This window comes from Symphalangus syndactylus, chromosome X (assembly GCF_028878055.3).
Source record: "Symphalangus syndactylus isolate Jambi chromosome X, NHGRI_mSymSyn1-v2.1_pri, whole genome shotgun sequence".
Taxonomy (NCBI): Eukaryota; Metazoa; Chordata; class Mammalia; order Primates; family Hylobatidae; genus Symphalangus; species Symphalangus syndactylus.
Window position 1 is genome coordinate 29,022,930 of NC_072447.2, and position 17,890 is coordinate 29,040,819.

Genomic DNA, 17,890 nt, shown 5'->3' on the forward strand with positions numbered 1-17,890 from the left:
AGATTGAGATATCTATGTCAACTGAGTTAAGAATTGGCAGAAATTTCTCCATCTGTAGCACTCCTCAAGTCTTCTGCAATGAGGGATTGGCAAGACCATTTTTACAGTGTTAGATACTTAGTAGCTGTGCATACTGTTTGCATTATAATAAAGTAGGCAATAAAGGCAAAAAATAAATGCTGCATCCTACAGCATAAAGAAAGTTATTTAATTCAGAGTCATTATCTTCTTTCTAATCTGACTGTGATATTAAAACTCATCTTAGTATTTTTGTGGAGAATTTTTTTGACAGTCGCTAATGGTTGCTAAATAGGCCTTTTCCTTTTCGAGTCTCCCATAATCTCACTCTAGCTTTTTCTGAAATGTGTATTATAATGAAAGGAACAGTAACAATCATCTCTTTTGTTCCAATGACTCCCCTGTTATACCTCTCTCCCACTTGCCCCAAATCCAGCCTGGTTTTATACCAGGGATGCAACTTGGCAGGCATGTTCAAGCCCCATACTGAACAGATGTCCTGCACTCATCTTCACTCCTCCATAGCATGTGGTCCGTCTCTGTTTCAGCAGTAGTCTTTTTGCATTTTCCTCTTACTGCCACCTCCTCCTTTTCAACCTTTTTTTCTCATTTTTCTTCTTCCACCTGTCCCTTAAAGGTGTTTCCCAGGCTTTACTGCTTTCTTGCTTCTTTTACTTTACAGCTGAGACAGTCTCCTTGGGTGATCAATCACGAGCATCTTGGCAGCTTTAGCTGCCTCCCCCGGCACAGTATTGACCCCACACTATCCCCAGGCCACATGCACATACCTAGCTACCCACTGACTGCCCCCACCTGACTGTCAGCAGCCTTTAGCACAACACACTACTGAACATCCATGCCCGTCCACTTGCTCACTTTCTGTATTGCCCACCTCAGGCCCACTCATTGGCTCTTCCTCTAATATAGCTTCAATTTGGCCTTTTTTCCATCCTCACCAGCTACTTCCTCAATTCAGTTTCTAACTACTACACCTTTGCCCCAGTCCCTTCCCAGGTCATAACCTGGTGGGTTTCCTTCTCTGCCTCCTCCACTCTGCCCTCTGTGCTATTGCCTGAAAGGTGTTCTAACATAGGAAAATCAAAGTGCCCTAGAGTTTCATTCACAGTCCTTCAAGTCCAGTTCTTTCTTATTTAGCTTCTCCTCTCACCACTCATCACATTTCATCTTGGCTACCACCACCTGAACAGTTTACCTTGCTCCACACACATGCACAGCACTGGCTCATGCCTCCATCGCCCTGTGTCAGTATCTTTCCTCTAGATGGAACATTTTTTCCAGTGCTCGACAAAAGCAATGACTTTCTTTTTTGTTAAGCAAAATGCAGAGCACATTTAGATTATTATCAAATAGTGTTTGTTCACCTGTATTTTCTTTTCCCTCTTACAAGTGAAATTTGTTTATTTCCTAAGGGAAACAGTCTGTCTCTCTGCTACTCTTTAATTTAAGGCTCCCAAGTGCAACTGTTTCTCATTGAAAATTAGAAAGAGATGTTTTTGATCTAAGAAATAAAACGAATTGTAAATGAAAAATGTCAAGGGAAAGGCAATATATATGTATAATGATATTATAATGCCATAAGTCTTGTTCTTATTTTTATCTTCTGCTTAAAGTCTGGATCAGGGTGAAGTATCATGTAAAAGACCAGAAAACCATATTGGACAAAAAGAAGCTCATAGCATTCTGGTTGGAACGTTATGCTAAGAGGGAAAATGGGAAACCTGTAACAGTGATGTTTGACCTGTCAGAAACTGGAATAAATAGCATTGTAAGCATTTTTCATTCATTCCAAATCAATGTTTATCATGGCGTCCTCCCTTTCTCCTGTCCTTGCTGCCAACCACATATTGCTGTAAAATTGAGCTAAGTAACTTATATTAGGGATTTATTTTTTCGCCTTGCAGTGTGGTGTAGTCAAACATGGAATAGGGTTTGCAGAGAATTAAATTTGTTTCTGTATTTGGCGTTGAAACTGTCGATTTCCTAGAAATGTTCCTTGTCTGAGACACAGGATGGAGAGGTAGCATGTCGAGGCTGGCAAGGTATGAATCGATGTGATAACTGTGAACTTTGATATCAAAGCTAATATCCTATAGCACCTGCCCCGGTGTGTGCCACATAGTAATATATTCAGGAAATATCAAGTAAGGTAATATACCATCTCGAATTTGTTATATTCATACCATGTTTTACAGTTGCAAGATGTTCACATGAGTTTTGCACATATAACACTTTGTGATTTTATTGAGTGTTTTTGTTTGCTTGTTTGGATTTGTTTTCTATCTGTTTGATTTGGTTAGCTTTGGAAACCAGTTTTCTTCAGGTGATTTTGCCAAGCTTGAAAAATAAGTAAAACCTACCTGTCTTTAATTTGGGTCCTTGTGACCTTAGTGATACCTACAAACCCTTCAGCAGCAATTGAGATCACTTGGCACATTTATTCTAACTACTGTCTCTTATATTTAATCTGTGGCTGATTCTGATAGCAGTAATGTGGTATTCACAAACGTGCTCAGGGCAGTGTTGAAATCTTTTAGGAATTCCATTTGGCAAATTATGTTAAGAACCTTAAAGTGTTTGTATTTATATTATTTGCCTGGTAACCAACTTCTGGAAATCTATTCTAAAGAAATAATCCTGAGTACAGAAAAAGCATCATACATCAAAATATTTTCTCAGTGTCATTTAAAGTAATGAAAAATTAGAAAAAAAAATAAATGTTCAACATGATGAAATGGCAAATTATGGTATATCTAGTTGATGGAGTGTACATATAGCTATGTAAAATGGTGTTTTTAAGGAATTTATAGTAATATTGGAGAGAACACTTTTTTCTGAGATGAAAAAAGCTGTATGATTATACATACTATAATATGTATGTATACTACACCATGGTGATACAGAGCGCAACAAAGGAAACTGTAGATGTAACAAACACAAAACAGGCTAGAGAGAACTGCTAACAAGAGCTTTCTTGCGGTGGTAGGACCACAAATTTTTTTTCATGTTTCTATTTCTCTTTTTATTTTTCAAGGATCCAATGCCCTGGAGTTTTCCAACCTAGTTTCCATGTCAGTGGTTTTAAATTAGAGAGAGTAAATTATTTTATATCCAAAATCAAAATCAATTTGCCTAGATAAGTAAATATTCCATAAAAATAAATCATGATTCTTTTATCCTTTGGATATGATAGTTTCCTAATTATTAACCCAGAATCATGAAGAATAAATGTTAGTATTTTTATTGCCAAGTATAAGGACAGAGAATTGACTTGAACTGTTTTATTTTTTCAAGCTACTTATATCTCACCATCTTTAATTTGTAAATAAGGTGTATTTCCACTACTAACTATTTAAGTCATTGTTTTAAAATACTTGAATCTTACTGAATAATTTATTTTCATAAATGACCCTTTCATGATTCACAAAGAATTTAAGTGAACTTATAAAGATGTCTACAGAATTTCAAGGCAAAAAATAGGAAAATCATTTGTTAGAGTTGGGACACCAGTTTGGCTCTAAGCTTTCAGCTGCCTGCCTGAAAGAAATGCAGTCATTTAAAATTATTCAGCGGCTATCCTTCACAACCAGTGTCTTAGAAGTATATCCATTCCTAATACTTGAACTAGAAAGTCTTTCATGGGTCCTCAAAAGGACGTTTTACAAGATAATGAATAACAGCCTCGAAAACATCCTTATAGAATGCTGAGCAATAGGGTTGATGGAGCTATTTCTTGTAGTCCCCATTAATAGAATATTACCAGTGATATCATATCCACTTGAATTAGCAGTAACTCACGATTTTACGAAGAATGATATTCAATTAAATAAATGATAGAAACAAGAATGTTATACCAAGACTATTTAGACAAAGTCTCTGGAGGCCATAAATTATAAACTAGGTAACCAAATTTTTATATAATTTGTTCTTTTCAGCTATTTTCTTTGACTGTTACTTAACTACCAAATTATGAAAACTCCATGCACAGTGGCTATAATGATTAGTTACAAATGTATTATATATATATATATATATATATATATACACACAAAGGTATTTTATATATATATATATACACACACACACACACACACACACACACACACACAAAGGTATTATTATATATATGCCCATAACAAATACTTAAGATAGTTAAGGACACTTACTTTTAGTTTACTGCAATTAAAGATGCTGCAACTAACATTCCAGCGATGAATTTATAGACACTTAACTCTAGGAAAACCCACCTTTCCAGTAATTGTGATGGATTTCAGTTTGCTTGGTTGTATCTTTCATCCCACAGTCTTTATAAGATGGCCAGTCAGAATTAGTGAATCAGTGTGTGGCCATGGAGTGAAATGACCCATGGAAATAATAACCTTAATGACCTAATTTCCTGTTGCTATGCTCAAAGCAGTAGAACCAACCAGATAGCTATGTTTGTAGTCTCCCAGAAATCAGAATCAGTGAACAACACTGGAATATAAACTAAAAAACTAATTCTAGGTCTCTAAATAAAATGAAAAAAGCCAGAAATGGAGTAGATACAGCAGGCCAATGTGATTAGATTAAGTATTGTGTTAAAAAAAGTTTGATAAAATATATTTTATTGACACTATTATGCGTGTAAAAATTAGGATTAAAAAGCAAATATATGAGAGTTTACATACATGTGTATTATTATCCCAAGTAGTCTGATTATAAACTGTATACTTGTTTCAATAATTCTTCAGTTATTCAACAGATTTTTAGAATTTCTCTATGGAGATTGCTTTTAGATCCATTTTATGCCCTGTTGCCTTAGTAGTCTGAAGTATGTAACTAGTTTGAGGTAATGTGAATAATTTTAAAACAGCACTAAGCATCTGGCTTCTTCGAGTCAGTTTTAGGGCTGATTATTATAAATAGCTTAATGACCTAAAACCTTAATCCTTGAGAATATAGATACTTACATATGAGCTTACTTTTTAAAGAATTTAATAATTGTCTCATTTGTATTTAATAATTTATCACATTTAGAAATGTGCAATTTTAAGTTCTCTAATGTGGACAGTCTTAAATATTTAATCTTTGTTTTAGGACATGGACTTTGTACGCTTCATCATCAACTGCTTTAAGGTTTATTACCCTAAATACCTCTGTAAGTAACTTACTCCTTTATAAAAATATAACATATTGAAACTGTAGACAATGTCTGAGAATTGCAGAGCCTTATGTTATTATAGACTTTCATACCTGAAACTTTGTTTTCTGATGAAGAATTTTAAATATGTTCATAGACATTATTCTAACACATACAGAGGAAAGTTTTTCATAAGTATTCATTTTCCTTCACAGTTAATTTTAAGAGTTTAAGTTCTAAACCATATATATGGCATCCTATAACACACACACCCACTCATACACATAGGTACATAAAAGCATACATTTATTCCAAAATTATCTCATTTTTACTAATATTTCAATTTAGAAATTCATTTCAAATAGTATTTATTATATAAAACTTCTTGCATACAAGAACAGATAAGTAGTATTGATAAAGTACACTGTATGATAAGCAATATTGATATATTAATTACACTGTTACCAACTGCTACTTAAAAATTGTCATTAAGAAAATACTTGACTAGAAGTTACTACATTTGAATCTGGCATTTGGAGTTTGTTTGTTTTTCATTGTGACTATTCCATTAATTACCTGAATGAAGAACTCCTAAACCTTATATAGTCCCATTTTTTACTTGTTGAATTTGTATGATGGGTTCCCCTTAGGATAGCCGAGATGCCAACTCACATAAACAGTCAAGTATATTTAACCCCAATGGTTTAAAAGAGAAAAGACAGAAGAGAGGCAACAGGGACTTCAGAAAATGGGAATTTACAGATCTGCCTGAGCGTACTCCTAGAAAACAGCAAATTGGGTCTTTTGGGACTCGTGACTCAGGTGACTTTAGCATAAAATCCCTAAATTATCTTAATTTGGCATATTAATTTTATTGTTAATGTGAAGTGAGGAATAGACAAAAAGCATAATGGATATCAAGAGTCAGTGCCACCCCTAGCTCTATACTCTTATCTTTTCAGAGAGAGTATTCATGAATATTTTTACGTAAAAAGAATGATCAATAGAGTCCAGTTTGGGGAACCTGTACTATCTTCAGTTCCTTATGGATGTTTCCTGTATCTGGCATGTACCCTGATTCCTAAGGCCTCCTGAGCAGTGCCAGTCATTGGTCAGTAGGGAATCACTACCCCATAGTTTTAGTTTGTTGCTCTTATGGACAAAATGAAAAAATATCCACTTGATCATTGAAATATCTAAAGGAGTTTGTGAAGAGCCACTTATCAATAGTATAAATATTATTATTACTTTGTAAAATAATCTGAGATTCTTTTGAGAGAACTATTTAAAAGTTAATAGATCTATATAAAGATGAATTGTAATACTATTCATCTTAACTAGAGATTTTATATATATATATATACACACACACACACACATATATATATATTCTACCTACATAATATAGTTTTGCAGACATTGAATTTCGTGGAATCTTAATTGATTATACTTCAAAATCTGTCATGAAGAATAACCATTATATCTTAAAATCTTGAGTCCACATTATTTTAAGCATATCCCAGATGAAGACTGAGGTATTAAGCACCGGGGTGCCTCTTTACAGATGGCTTTTTCCTTATATGTACTTTACTTGTCCTACATTAATGCAACAACTCTAAGAGGTTCTCTGCTCAGAGAAGAGTGAAATTACATTTTGATTCCTCTGGAATAGAGGAATGAATTGAATCTCAAAAATCTTCTTTGCGGTTTCTGGTTCTTTCTCACAGTTGTCTCAGTTGTTAATAGGGCTGTTTAGTATCTTCAACTCAGTGTGTAAATAATACTTATGTATACTTTGGAATTATTAGCTTCCTGGAGCTCATGATATAAAGTAGAAATAATTTTTGTTTCTGAAAACGTAGTGATGTATTAAAAGGGGAGGGGGCAACTGTGAGACTGGTTTAACAATAGAATCTCTAGAAAATTATAATTGAAACCATAAATTAGACCTGGAAATGATTTTAAAGTTCAGTGGCCTCAGCACTACTTTGACATGCCACATCCAAAGACTCCATTTATCCACTTAACTGTTTTCTTTTGTACCTCCCTGCAAACAACAAAAGCAGTGAGTGACAAAAGAATAGGCTGTTTACCAGAGGACAGTGACAGTGCACTATTGATTTCTCACAAGTCTTCCTCCTGGGCTGGCACCTCACCATTGTGACATGCTAGTTCAGTTCCAGCACCACATGGAATACTATTCATGATACTATACACTTCACTGAATTAGAGCTCAGACAACAAGCTCAGTTTTTACTTAAATTTAGATGACCAGTTTTTTTCTAGGCCAGTGTGAGTGATATTATTATAGAGGTACTGATTCACATTCAATGAATTTTTTTTCATCTTTCAGCAAAAATAGTGATCTTTGATATGCCTTGGTTAATGAATGGTGAGTATATTTATACTTTCTTAAAACAAAATGTCTAATTTCCTTTACTTTGCCAATTTAGCCATATTTCTACAATTGTTTAAAATAATGTTGATATTGTCCTTTGCATGCACTCTTAAGAGACTGGAGCTAGAACACTCAAAGGCTATTCCTAAGCAAACAGGGCTAAAATTTTATACCCAGGATCTGGGGGCACCCATTAGTCTTCTTCAAAAACAGCCTTGCCAGGCATGGTGTTGCACTGCTATAGTCCTAGCTACTCAGGAGGCTGAGGCAGGAGGATCACTTGAGCCCATGAGTTTGAGGCCAGCCTGGGCAACATAATGATACCCATCTCTTAAAAAAAAAAATTAACAACAGCCTCAAATATTCAACCATTAAGGTAATACTCTAGTCAGAAGCCTCAATTTGTCATGCACAGATAAGGTATGTCACAGAACACAGGCCTTGTCTAGGTTTTCTCATGGGCTTCAGGTGTTGAGAAAGAAGATGGAATCAGTCTGAAACTCACCCCAAATCACTGTAGTGACATGACCCTTTTGACAGTCATGATATATTTTTTGGTAAAATTTTTTTGAAAAAGCCATTGATTGATAAACTGTCTTGACCAACTTTAAAATTACTGTAAATTGAATGTTATTTTCAGAATGTACATTCTCATTTGTGTTTGCAAAAGTCAGTTGTTACATAGAAAGCAATAGAGAAAATCAACAAATCCAAAATTTGGTTCTTTGAAAAATGCAACACAATTGACAAACCTTTAGCTAATAAAGAAGAAAAGGAAAGACTCAAAGTATTAAAATCTGTAATGAAAGAAGGGACATTACTATTGACCTTAAAGAAATAAAAAGGACTATAGGGAGATACTGTGAATAATTATATGCAAAGAAATTAGATAACCTACATGAAGTGAACAAATTCTTAGAAAGACACAAACTACTGAAACTAATTCAAGAAGAATCAGAATAGAAATATAAAAAAGGAAGTTGAATTAGTAATCAAAAAAAACTTCCCACGAAGAAAAGCCCAGGCCCAGATGGCTTCACTGGTAAGTTATGTGAAATATTTAAAGAAGAATCAACATGAATCCTTCACAAATTCTTCCAAGAAATAGAAGAAGAGGGAATACTTTCCAACTTATTTTATGAGGCAAGTATAACCATAATACCAAACATCACAGGAAAAGAAAACTACAGACTGGTATTCCTTATGAAAATAGACGCAACAGTCTTCAACGAAGTACTAGCAAATTGAATCCAGCAGCATATAAAAAGGATTATACACCACGACCAAGTGGGCTCAACATATGAAAATCAACTAATGTAATCTACCATATTAATATAATGAAGGAGAAAATGATATGATCACCTCAAGAGACACAGAAAAAGCATTTGACAAAATCTAGTACCCTCTCATGATAAAAGTACTCAACAAACTAGCAACATAAGGTGCAAAGACTTGAAACAACTGCCAAGTTAGACCACAGTAGTCCACACAAGACCACCCCCATTTCTGACACAAACTGCGAGTTCAAGAGGTGCTCAAAATTGCCCTTAGGTTTGATAATTCTAGTGAAGGACTCTGAGAACTCACTGAAAACTATTATACTCACAATTATGGTTTATTACAGGGAAAGAATTTAGATTAAGGTCAACCATGGAAAGTAAGGTGTAGGGCAGAGTCCAGGGAAGTACCAAATGTTGAGCATATTACTTCACTGGCATCAATGTGTGGCAATGTGCATGGAGTATGTCAACCTGGGAAGCTCACCCAAGCCTCAGTGTTCGGAGTTTTTATTGGAACTCCATTATGTAAGCATGATTGATTGCCCATGTGGTTGATTTTAGTCTTCAGTCTCCCCCAAGGTCTACTGATACCGTGTAACCCAAACCCCTACCCTGAATCACACTGCTGGTCTTTCTTCTATGGCCAGTTCCTACCCTAAGTCATATTGTCCCATTGTCACTCAAGGCCCCCAGACAAACAAAGACAATCCTATCAGGCATGAAGATTACCTCTCAGAAGCTGAGGGCAAAGTGCAGACCTCTCTTTGGGTAAGGCTAATCCTTCACAGAAAAGAACTTCCTCCACCTGTTTCTAAAGGGCATATATGAAAAACCTGAATCTATGAAAACCCACAGCTAACATCTTACTTAGCAGGGAAAGAATGGATGCTTTCCCCCTAAGATCAGGAACAAGACAACACTGTCTGCTCTTACCACTTCTATTAATAAAAGAAGTTCAAGACAAGGACACTGAAAATTACAAAACACCATTTTAGTAAATTCAAGACCTACATAAATAAAAAGACATGTTGTTCATGGATTGGAAGACTTAATACAGTCTTTCTTCAGTATCCATGGAAGACTGGTTCCAGAACCCCTCCCCCACCACCACCACAGACTCCAAAATCCTTGGATGCTCAAGTCCCTCATATAAAATGGCATAGTATTTGCATGTAACTGACACATGTCTTCCTGTATACCTTTTTTTTTTTTTTTTGAGATGAGTCTCATTCTGTCACCTAGGCTGGAGTACATTAGCGCAATCTCAGCTCACTACACCCTCTGCCTCCCAGGTTCAAATGATTCTCCTGCCTCAGCCTCCCAAGTAGCTGAGACTACAGGCACCTACCACCACACCTGGCTAATTTTTATATTTTTAGTAGACACAAGGTTTCACCACATTGGCCAGGCTGGTCTAGTCTTGAACCTCAAGTGATCTGCCTGCCCCGGCCTCCCAAAGTGCTAGGATTACAGGCATAAGCCATCACACCTGGCCCCTTCTATATACTTTAAATCATCTTTAGATTATTTATAATACCTAACACAGTGTGAGTGCTATATAGTTGTTCTACTCTATTGTTTCTTATTTATATTTTTGTCATATTGGTTTTATTTATTTTTTAATATTTTCAATTGTGGTTGGTCAATCAAAAATCCATGGATGTGAAACCTGTGGATATGGAGGGCCGACTGTATTGTTAAGAGGTCAACACTTCCCAAATTGATCTACTGATTCAGTGTAGTCCCTATCAAAAGCCCAGCTGCCTTTTTTGCAGAAATGGATATGTTTGTCCCAAAATTCATATGCAAATGCAAGAAACCCAGAGTAGTCAAATCTTGAAATAGAAACACAGAGTTGGAGGACTTAACACTTCCTGATTTCAAAATTTACTACAAAGCTACAGCAATCAAGACATTGGGCATGTATAGGCATAAGGACAAACGTATAGATCAGTGAAATCGACTTGAGGGTCCAGATATAAACCCTAATGTTTATTATGGTCAGTTGATTTTTTTTTACAATGGTGCCAAGACTATTCAGTAGAGAAATAAGGCTTTTTAAATAAAAGGTGCTAGGACAACTGGGTATCCACATTCAAAGGAATGAAGTTGGACCCTACCTCACATCATATATAAAAATTAACTCAAAATGAATCAGAGACCTAAATGTAAGAGCTAAATCTCTTAGAAGAAACACAGGATTAAATCCTTGTGCTTGGATTGGGCAATGGTTTCTTAGATATGACAACAAAAGCACAAGCAACAAAATAAACAAACAGATAACATTGGACTGCATTAAAATTGAAAACTTGTGCCTTCAAGGACACTACAAAGTAGGTGAAAAGACAATTCTCAGAATGGAAGAAATCATTTACAAGCCATACATTTGATGAGGGACTTATTCTAGAATATATACAGAACTCTTACAATGCGATGTTAAAAAGACGTGGCTGGACATGCTGACTCACGCCTGTAATCCTAGCACTTTGGGAGGCCAAGGTGGGCAGATCACCTGAGGTCAGAAGTTCGAGACCAGCCTGGCTAACATGGTAAAACCCCATCTCTACTAAAAATAGAAAATTAGCCAAGCATGGTGGCACACGCCTGTAATCCCAGCTACTTGGGAAGCTGAGGCAGGAGAATCGCTTGAACCCAGGAGGCAGAGGTTGCAGTGAGCCACAATTGCGCCATTGCACTCCAACCTGGGCAACAAGAGTGAAACTCTGTCTCAAAAAAAAAAAAAAAAAAAAAAAACCAATTAAACGAGTGAAATATTTGAATAGATGTTTTTCTAAAGAAGATAAACATATGGGCAATAAGCACATAAAGAGATGCTGAGCATCAGTAGTCATTAGAGAAATGCAAGTCAAAACCAAGTGAGGTGTGATTTCACACCCACTAGGGTGGCTAGAATCAAAAAGACATAATAACAGGTATTGGCAAGGATGTGGAGACATTGGAAGTCTCATACACTGCTGGTGAGAATGTTAAGATGGGCCACATCAGAAAACAGTTCGGTAGCTAAACATAGAATTACCATATGACCCAGAATTCCACTCCTTAGTATATGCCCAAGAGAAGTGACAACATATGTCTACAGAAAAACTTGTACACAAATGTTCATGGCAGCATTATTCATAATAACAAAAAGTGGAAACAGCCTAAATATTCATCAGTTGCTGAATGGATAAGCAAATATTGCATATCTTTAAAATGGGCAATTATTCAGTCATAAAAGGGAATTAAGTACTGATACATGCTACATTATGAATGAAACTTGAAAACGTGCCAAGTGAACAAAGCCAGTAGAAAAAGCCATGTTGTATGGTTTCATTTATATAAAGTGTCCAAAATAAGCAAATCCATGAAGACAGAAAATAGATTAGTAGTTGCTAAGGACTTGGAGAAGGAGGCATAAAGAGAGATTGCTATATGAAGGTTCTTTTTGGTGTGATGAAAATGTTCTAGATTAGATTGTGGTGGTGGTGGTGGTTGCACAATTCTGTGAATATACTAAAAACCATTGACTTGTATAAAGGGATTTTATGGCATGTAAATTATATCTCAATAAAGTCATGAAAAATCAGATTTATCAAATTAATGTAGCGTAGTTTCAAACATGTCAACTCACATTTTAAATTGAAATTAATGAAAATTTAAATGTTATGTAAAAAACTTATAGTTAGCTAAAATAAAAGATACTTCTCTAAACCATTTAATGTTTATCATACTGTTCTTATTTTCTGTTTTTTTAATTGACAGTTTTGCAAATTTAATGCAATATTTCTCTTTTAATTTCTTAAAAATGTACTTAGATTGTCACAGTGAAAATGAGGTTTAAAAATTAAGCATAAATAATAACAGAACAAGATTGTAATTACCAAACAGCTGTGTTTGATAACAGAACAGTGCAGTTCGTGCCACTGCACTCCAGCCTGGGTGACAGAGTGAGACTCTGTCTCAAAAAAAATTTAAAAACCAGTTTATATTTGAGATTTCGTAAGTTTCCCACAATTATATAAACTGCAAGGCCTGGGAGAGAGGCAGAGAAGTGTAGCGTTAGAAAGGAAGGCTGGATCCAGCTCACACTCATAATAAGAAGGGCTGTTTCTTTCTTTTCTGACTCGCTGTTTGAGAAGGTTTTTCAGATAGTTTATCAGAACCATAAGGTAAATGACTCTTTCCATACTATTGTGCAGTTATTTCCTGAATCATATGGCTGTTTGATTCAGTGTCTGGAAATCTAAATAGTTGGGATCACTGATGGATTTGTTCAGAGGCCAAAACCCTGATAAGTTTATTAATGAACATCAGGGTAATTTAATCTTCCTGAATCTTCATGGAACATTTGAAACCCATAAGGGAGAGCCACAATGTAAACGCCTACAGAAATTAGAGAATGTTAATTAAGTACATCACGTAAAGATAAATATTAACAGATTATAGCCCAAACTGATTTCAGAAGACCTGGGTTAGCATTTATGGTAAATTAATTGAGAATAGGAATGATGAGAATTTTAATGAAGTGACTGGTTTTTCTTCAGCTGCTTTCAAAATTGTGAAAACCTGGCTTGGTCCAGAAGCAGTGAGCTTGTTGAAGTTTACAAGCAAAAATGAAGTCCAGGACTATGTCAGTGTAGAATACCTGCCTCCCCACATGGGTGGAACTGTAAGTATAATATTTGAAACTTGTTTATAAAACAATACCAGATAATGGCACATTAGGCTGTATACTTTCCTCAAGAGAAAAAGAAAAGTAATATAATATGCAAAGAAATGTCACCAAAATAGCAAGTAGTGTTACACACATTTTTAAAGTTTTAAAGTTGTTAATTTTTCATTTTTTAATAGGTAATATATTTATGTGGTTCTAAACAGAAGAGTATTCAGAAGAATAATGAGAAATAAGTCTTCAGTAAAAATATCACCTCCTACTTCTATTTCCAACCACCATATTCCCTCCCCAGCTGAATTTCTTGTATTAATTTGCAGGGATATGTATTACCCATATAAACAAGTATAGTATATAATTTTTCCTCCCTCTCATCTCTTCTAAACAGTTAGTGTATTTATGTGCTAGTGTGCATCCTGCTTTTCTCTTCACAGCATGTCTTATTCCAAATCAATATGTAGCAGGCTCTCATACTCATTTATGGCTGCATAGTATTCTACTATCTAGACATAAGTTAGTGAATTTCCTCTTGATGTGTCTTTAGTGTGCTTCCAATTGTTTGCTGTTCAACAGTCTTTTTAGTTAAAAAGATACTATTAAGCATATACTATCCAGATTTTTTTGAGCTGATTTTTATGACTTATAAAAAAAACTGTACAACTTATGGACTTGGTACACATTGGGTTAACTTGATAATATTTCACTTATTTGATTTTTTTGCAATCTATTTTTTATACTGCCTGCCTGGCAAAATTGTATTCAGTCAGAACTAGCAAGAGGAATAGTTTTGATATGTCCTTCTGTTTATTGTCTTTGATTAGAAAAGACCTGAACCAATATTTTTAATTTGAAGTCTGCTTCTTTCTTATTCTAAGACTTTATAGTTCACATTTTCACCTAGAAAAACCAAATACACTTCATTTCAGGTGCTATGCTTGATTTAAAATGTGATTTTATTTATTTTTAATAATTGGCTCATAAAATTGTTATATCTTAAATAATTATAATTAATGTAATTCATAACATTTTAAATGATGTTAATTTTATGTATAGAAAAGGTTATTTTATTTCCCCTCTCTGTTCTTAGTGATATGTTTCTCCAGAATTACAGTCAAAATTATAGTAGGACTACTATTTTTTAACATTAATTTTTAAGTATTTTTTCCCAAAAAGTAATACATATACATGATTTTTTTAATAAAGTAAACACAATACCAGAGATTGAAAAGTATAACAGTACCATGAAAACTACATCTGCCTTCCCAGGTCCATGCCCACTGCCACTCCCTAAAGGCAGTCACCATTAAGTTTTCTATCCCTCTGGAGTTGTCTGTTATAGTTTTTTTACACAGTGGTCACATACCGTATATATTGTCCAGTTGTACTTTTTTCACATCTTTTATTTTGCAGGTTATACCATATTGATTCACAGAGGTCTATCTCATTTTTAAACCAAAATATTCCACTGTGTAGATGGATATAACATAATTTATTTAATCATTCCTCTTTTAAAGGACTGCACTGATAGTTGTATTCTAATTTTTTGCCATGACTAATTTTGCTGCAGTGAATATCCTTGTAATAACTCTTAATATATGGGTGCAGCGAGGATGCATACAGAATAAACTCCTAGAAAAAAAATCTGTGAGTATAGTTTTTAATTTAGATAGCTGTTGCCAAATTTCCTTTAAAGAGATTGTGCCCATTTACCAATAACGTGTGAGAATTCTTGAACCACCCCCTTGCCAGCATCGCATATTCTCATTTTTGTAATCATTACCAGTCTCAGGTAAAAAATATTTCATTGTCATTTTAATTTGCATTTCTTTAATTATAAGTGATGTTGAAAACTTTATGATTCAAAAGACAGTTTTCATTCTTTTTCAATGTATTCTGTATCCCTCTTTTGTATTGTTACAGAACTTATATGATGCTTTAAAAATACACACACACACACACACACACACACCATATACATTTAAAGCTTTTATCCATCTGAAATTCTTTTTGGTGTAGAGAGCGAGCTAGAGATCTAAGGTGATTCTGTATAGATGGCTAGCCAATTGTCCCACACCACTTATTGCTCTTTTTCTTTCTGGTTTGAAATGCTTCCTTTATTTTAAATTTCATGATCTAATTAAGTCTGTTTTCTTGGCCAAAGTAATGAATTGTAAATCTACTAAGAGAATTATTTCTCTACCCACCATTTAGTAGGCTCATGTGAAATTCTTTTCTTGAAGGATCCTTTCAAGTATAGCTATCCACCACTAGTAGATGATGACTTCCAGACCCCACTGTGTGAGAATGGGCCTATTACCAGTGAGGATGAAACTTCAAGTAAAGAAGACATAGAAAGTGATGGCAAAGAAACATTGGAAACAATCTCTAATGAAGAACAAACACCTCTTCTTAAAAAGGTAACTTTATAAATAAAATGAAACTGAATCACAAGATGTGGTCTATCCCCAATTCTGCCACTAGCCAGCCATGTGATTTTAGGTAATTCACTTAACCTGCTACCCTTCCACATTTTTGTGTGTAAAAAGAAAGAGGAAGGATGGGGTTAGCTGACCAGAAGCACCACTTTAGTGTATTTAAGGTTGATTCCAGGCCAGGGCCTGTGTCTTATACCTGTAATCCCAGCACTTTCTGAGGCTGAGGTGGAAGGATCGCTTGAGCACGGGAGTTTGAGACCAGCCCGAGCAACATAGGGAGGCCCTGTCTCTACAAAAGTAAAAAATTAGCCAGACATGATAGTGCACACCTGTCATCCCAGCTACTCTGGAGGCTGAGTTGGGAAGATCGCTTGAGCCCGGGAGGTCGAGGCTGTAGTGAGCCGTGATTGTGCTACTGCACCCTGACCTGGGTGACAGAGTGAGACTTTGTCTCAGAATAAAATAAATGCTGATTCCATGCTTTTGTATAAAGACTAGCAAAACACATCTAGAAGTAATTGTTTTATCTGAAATTTTTTTATTTGTCTAAAAGTAATTAATTTAAAACTTTACTTTGATTTAATTCCTTTCTCTAATTTTTAAAAGAGCACTTAGTAGTTGTCACTCTTTTTACAAGTAATCAGGAACTTGATAGATGGATAAATACAATGTTATAATTTAGAAAAATTTAAAGACTTAAGGGAAGGACCATATTACATTTTCTAGAGTAACCTATGTATAGTAGGCACTAAAATAGATGTTAATGGTCATGTTAATATATGCTAAATAGTTATCCTTTTTTTTTTGTCTTTAGATTAACCCAACCGAATCTACTTCCAAAGCAGAAGAAAATGAAAAAGTTGATTCAAAAATGAAAGCTTTCAAGAAACCATTGAGTGTATTTAAAGGCCCCTTACTACACATCAGGTAATCGTCAAAGATTTTATTAGCTATAATTTTATAACGTATCTTGACCACCTTGAGGGAGCCACAAAATTAAGAAAACTTCTGTTTGGTTTTTGAAACTGTAGAAATATAAAGCCAAGAGTAATCTGAAGACTTACCTTGGTTTCCAGACATAGTGGATATTTTTAGCTACCTTGCTTTCTTTCATTATGTTGAGTGTCTTTAAAGGGCTCTCATCACACATCAGATAATAAAACTAAATATTTATGTATTAATCTGAATGTCATGTATTTTCCTCAGATTACTGATATTATTAGACTTTCCCAAGTTCGGGAATGCCAGAAATGACACTAAAGTAAGGATTTGTTGATTTTACTTTCCAGAAGCCAGAGATGAACTAGAAAAATAGGTTTGTGACTAAAGCCAAACTTCAGGACATCTCTGTTTTTCTGCTAGGTTATTTGATTCAAAAGATTCCAGGTTGTTTCTTTCAGCATTGTATAAAGACCTTTTTCTCACTGATGATGTTTTTGGTTGGTAAATACATTTTGCCTTATGTTAAATTGCTACACCAACTTTATGATTTCATGTAGCATTTTCTGTCCCTTTACTTTAAACCTTTCTGTATAGCTATGTTTTATGTATGTCTCTTATGAACAATATAGCCAGACTTTTAAAAAATCTAATCTGACATTCTCTAATTGATAATATTAGTTTGTTTACATATATTTTGATTACTGTTATATTTGGATTTATCTCCGCCATCTATATGTATGAAAGACAGCAAGCAAGAGAGACATAAATGCACATGCATTTTCTGTTTTTCATGGTTTTTCTTTCCCATTTTCCCCCTTTGGAGTTTATCTTTTTTGTTTGTTTACTTGTTCCCATTTTTCTCCCTACTTATTTGAAAGTTACACATTCTGTTTTCACTGTAAACCTGTCACATCATAGGTCCTTGCTTGTAATTGTAGAGGTATGACAGGAAAAGCAGGCTAGGGAGAAAGCCAGACAGCTTTTCAACTGCACATCGGGCTCCGC

General features: G+C 34.8%; 1 protein-coding gene across 3 annotated transcripts in view; it reads left to right on the forward strand.

Annotated features, from left to right (window-relative positions):
* The window catches only part of MOSPD2 (motile sperm domain containing 2), a 48,612-nt gene that overhangs the window by 22,474 nt on the left and 8,248 nt on the right, over positions 1-17,890 (forward strand). For all 3 annotated transcript variants that reach the window (XM_055268059.2, XM_055268061.2, XM_055268060.2), the window contains exons 5-10: positions 1,650-1,804; positions 5,116-5,176; positions 7,512-7,550; positions 13,381-13,505; positions 15,749-15,925; positions 16,758-16,870. In XM_055268059.2, coding sequence (XP_055124034.1) covers positions 1,650-1,804; positions 5,116-5,176; positions 7,512-7,550; positions 13,381-13,505; positions 15,749-15,925; positions 16,758-16,870 — 670 coding nt within the window. The remainder of the gene's footprint in view (positions 1-1,649; positions 1,805-5,115; positions 5,177-7,511; positions 7,551-13,380; positions 13,506-15,748; positions 15,926-16,757; positions 16,871-17,890) is intronic.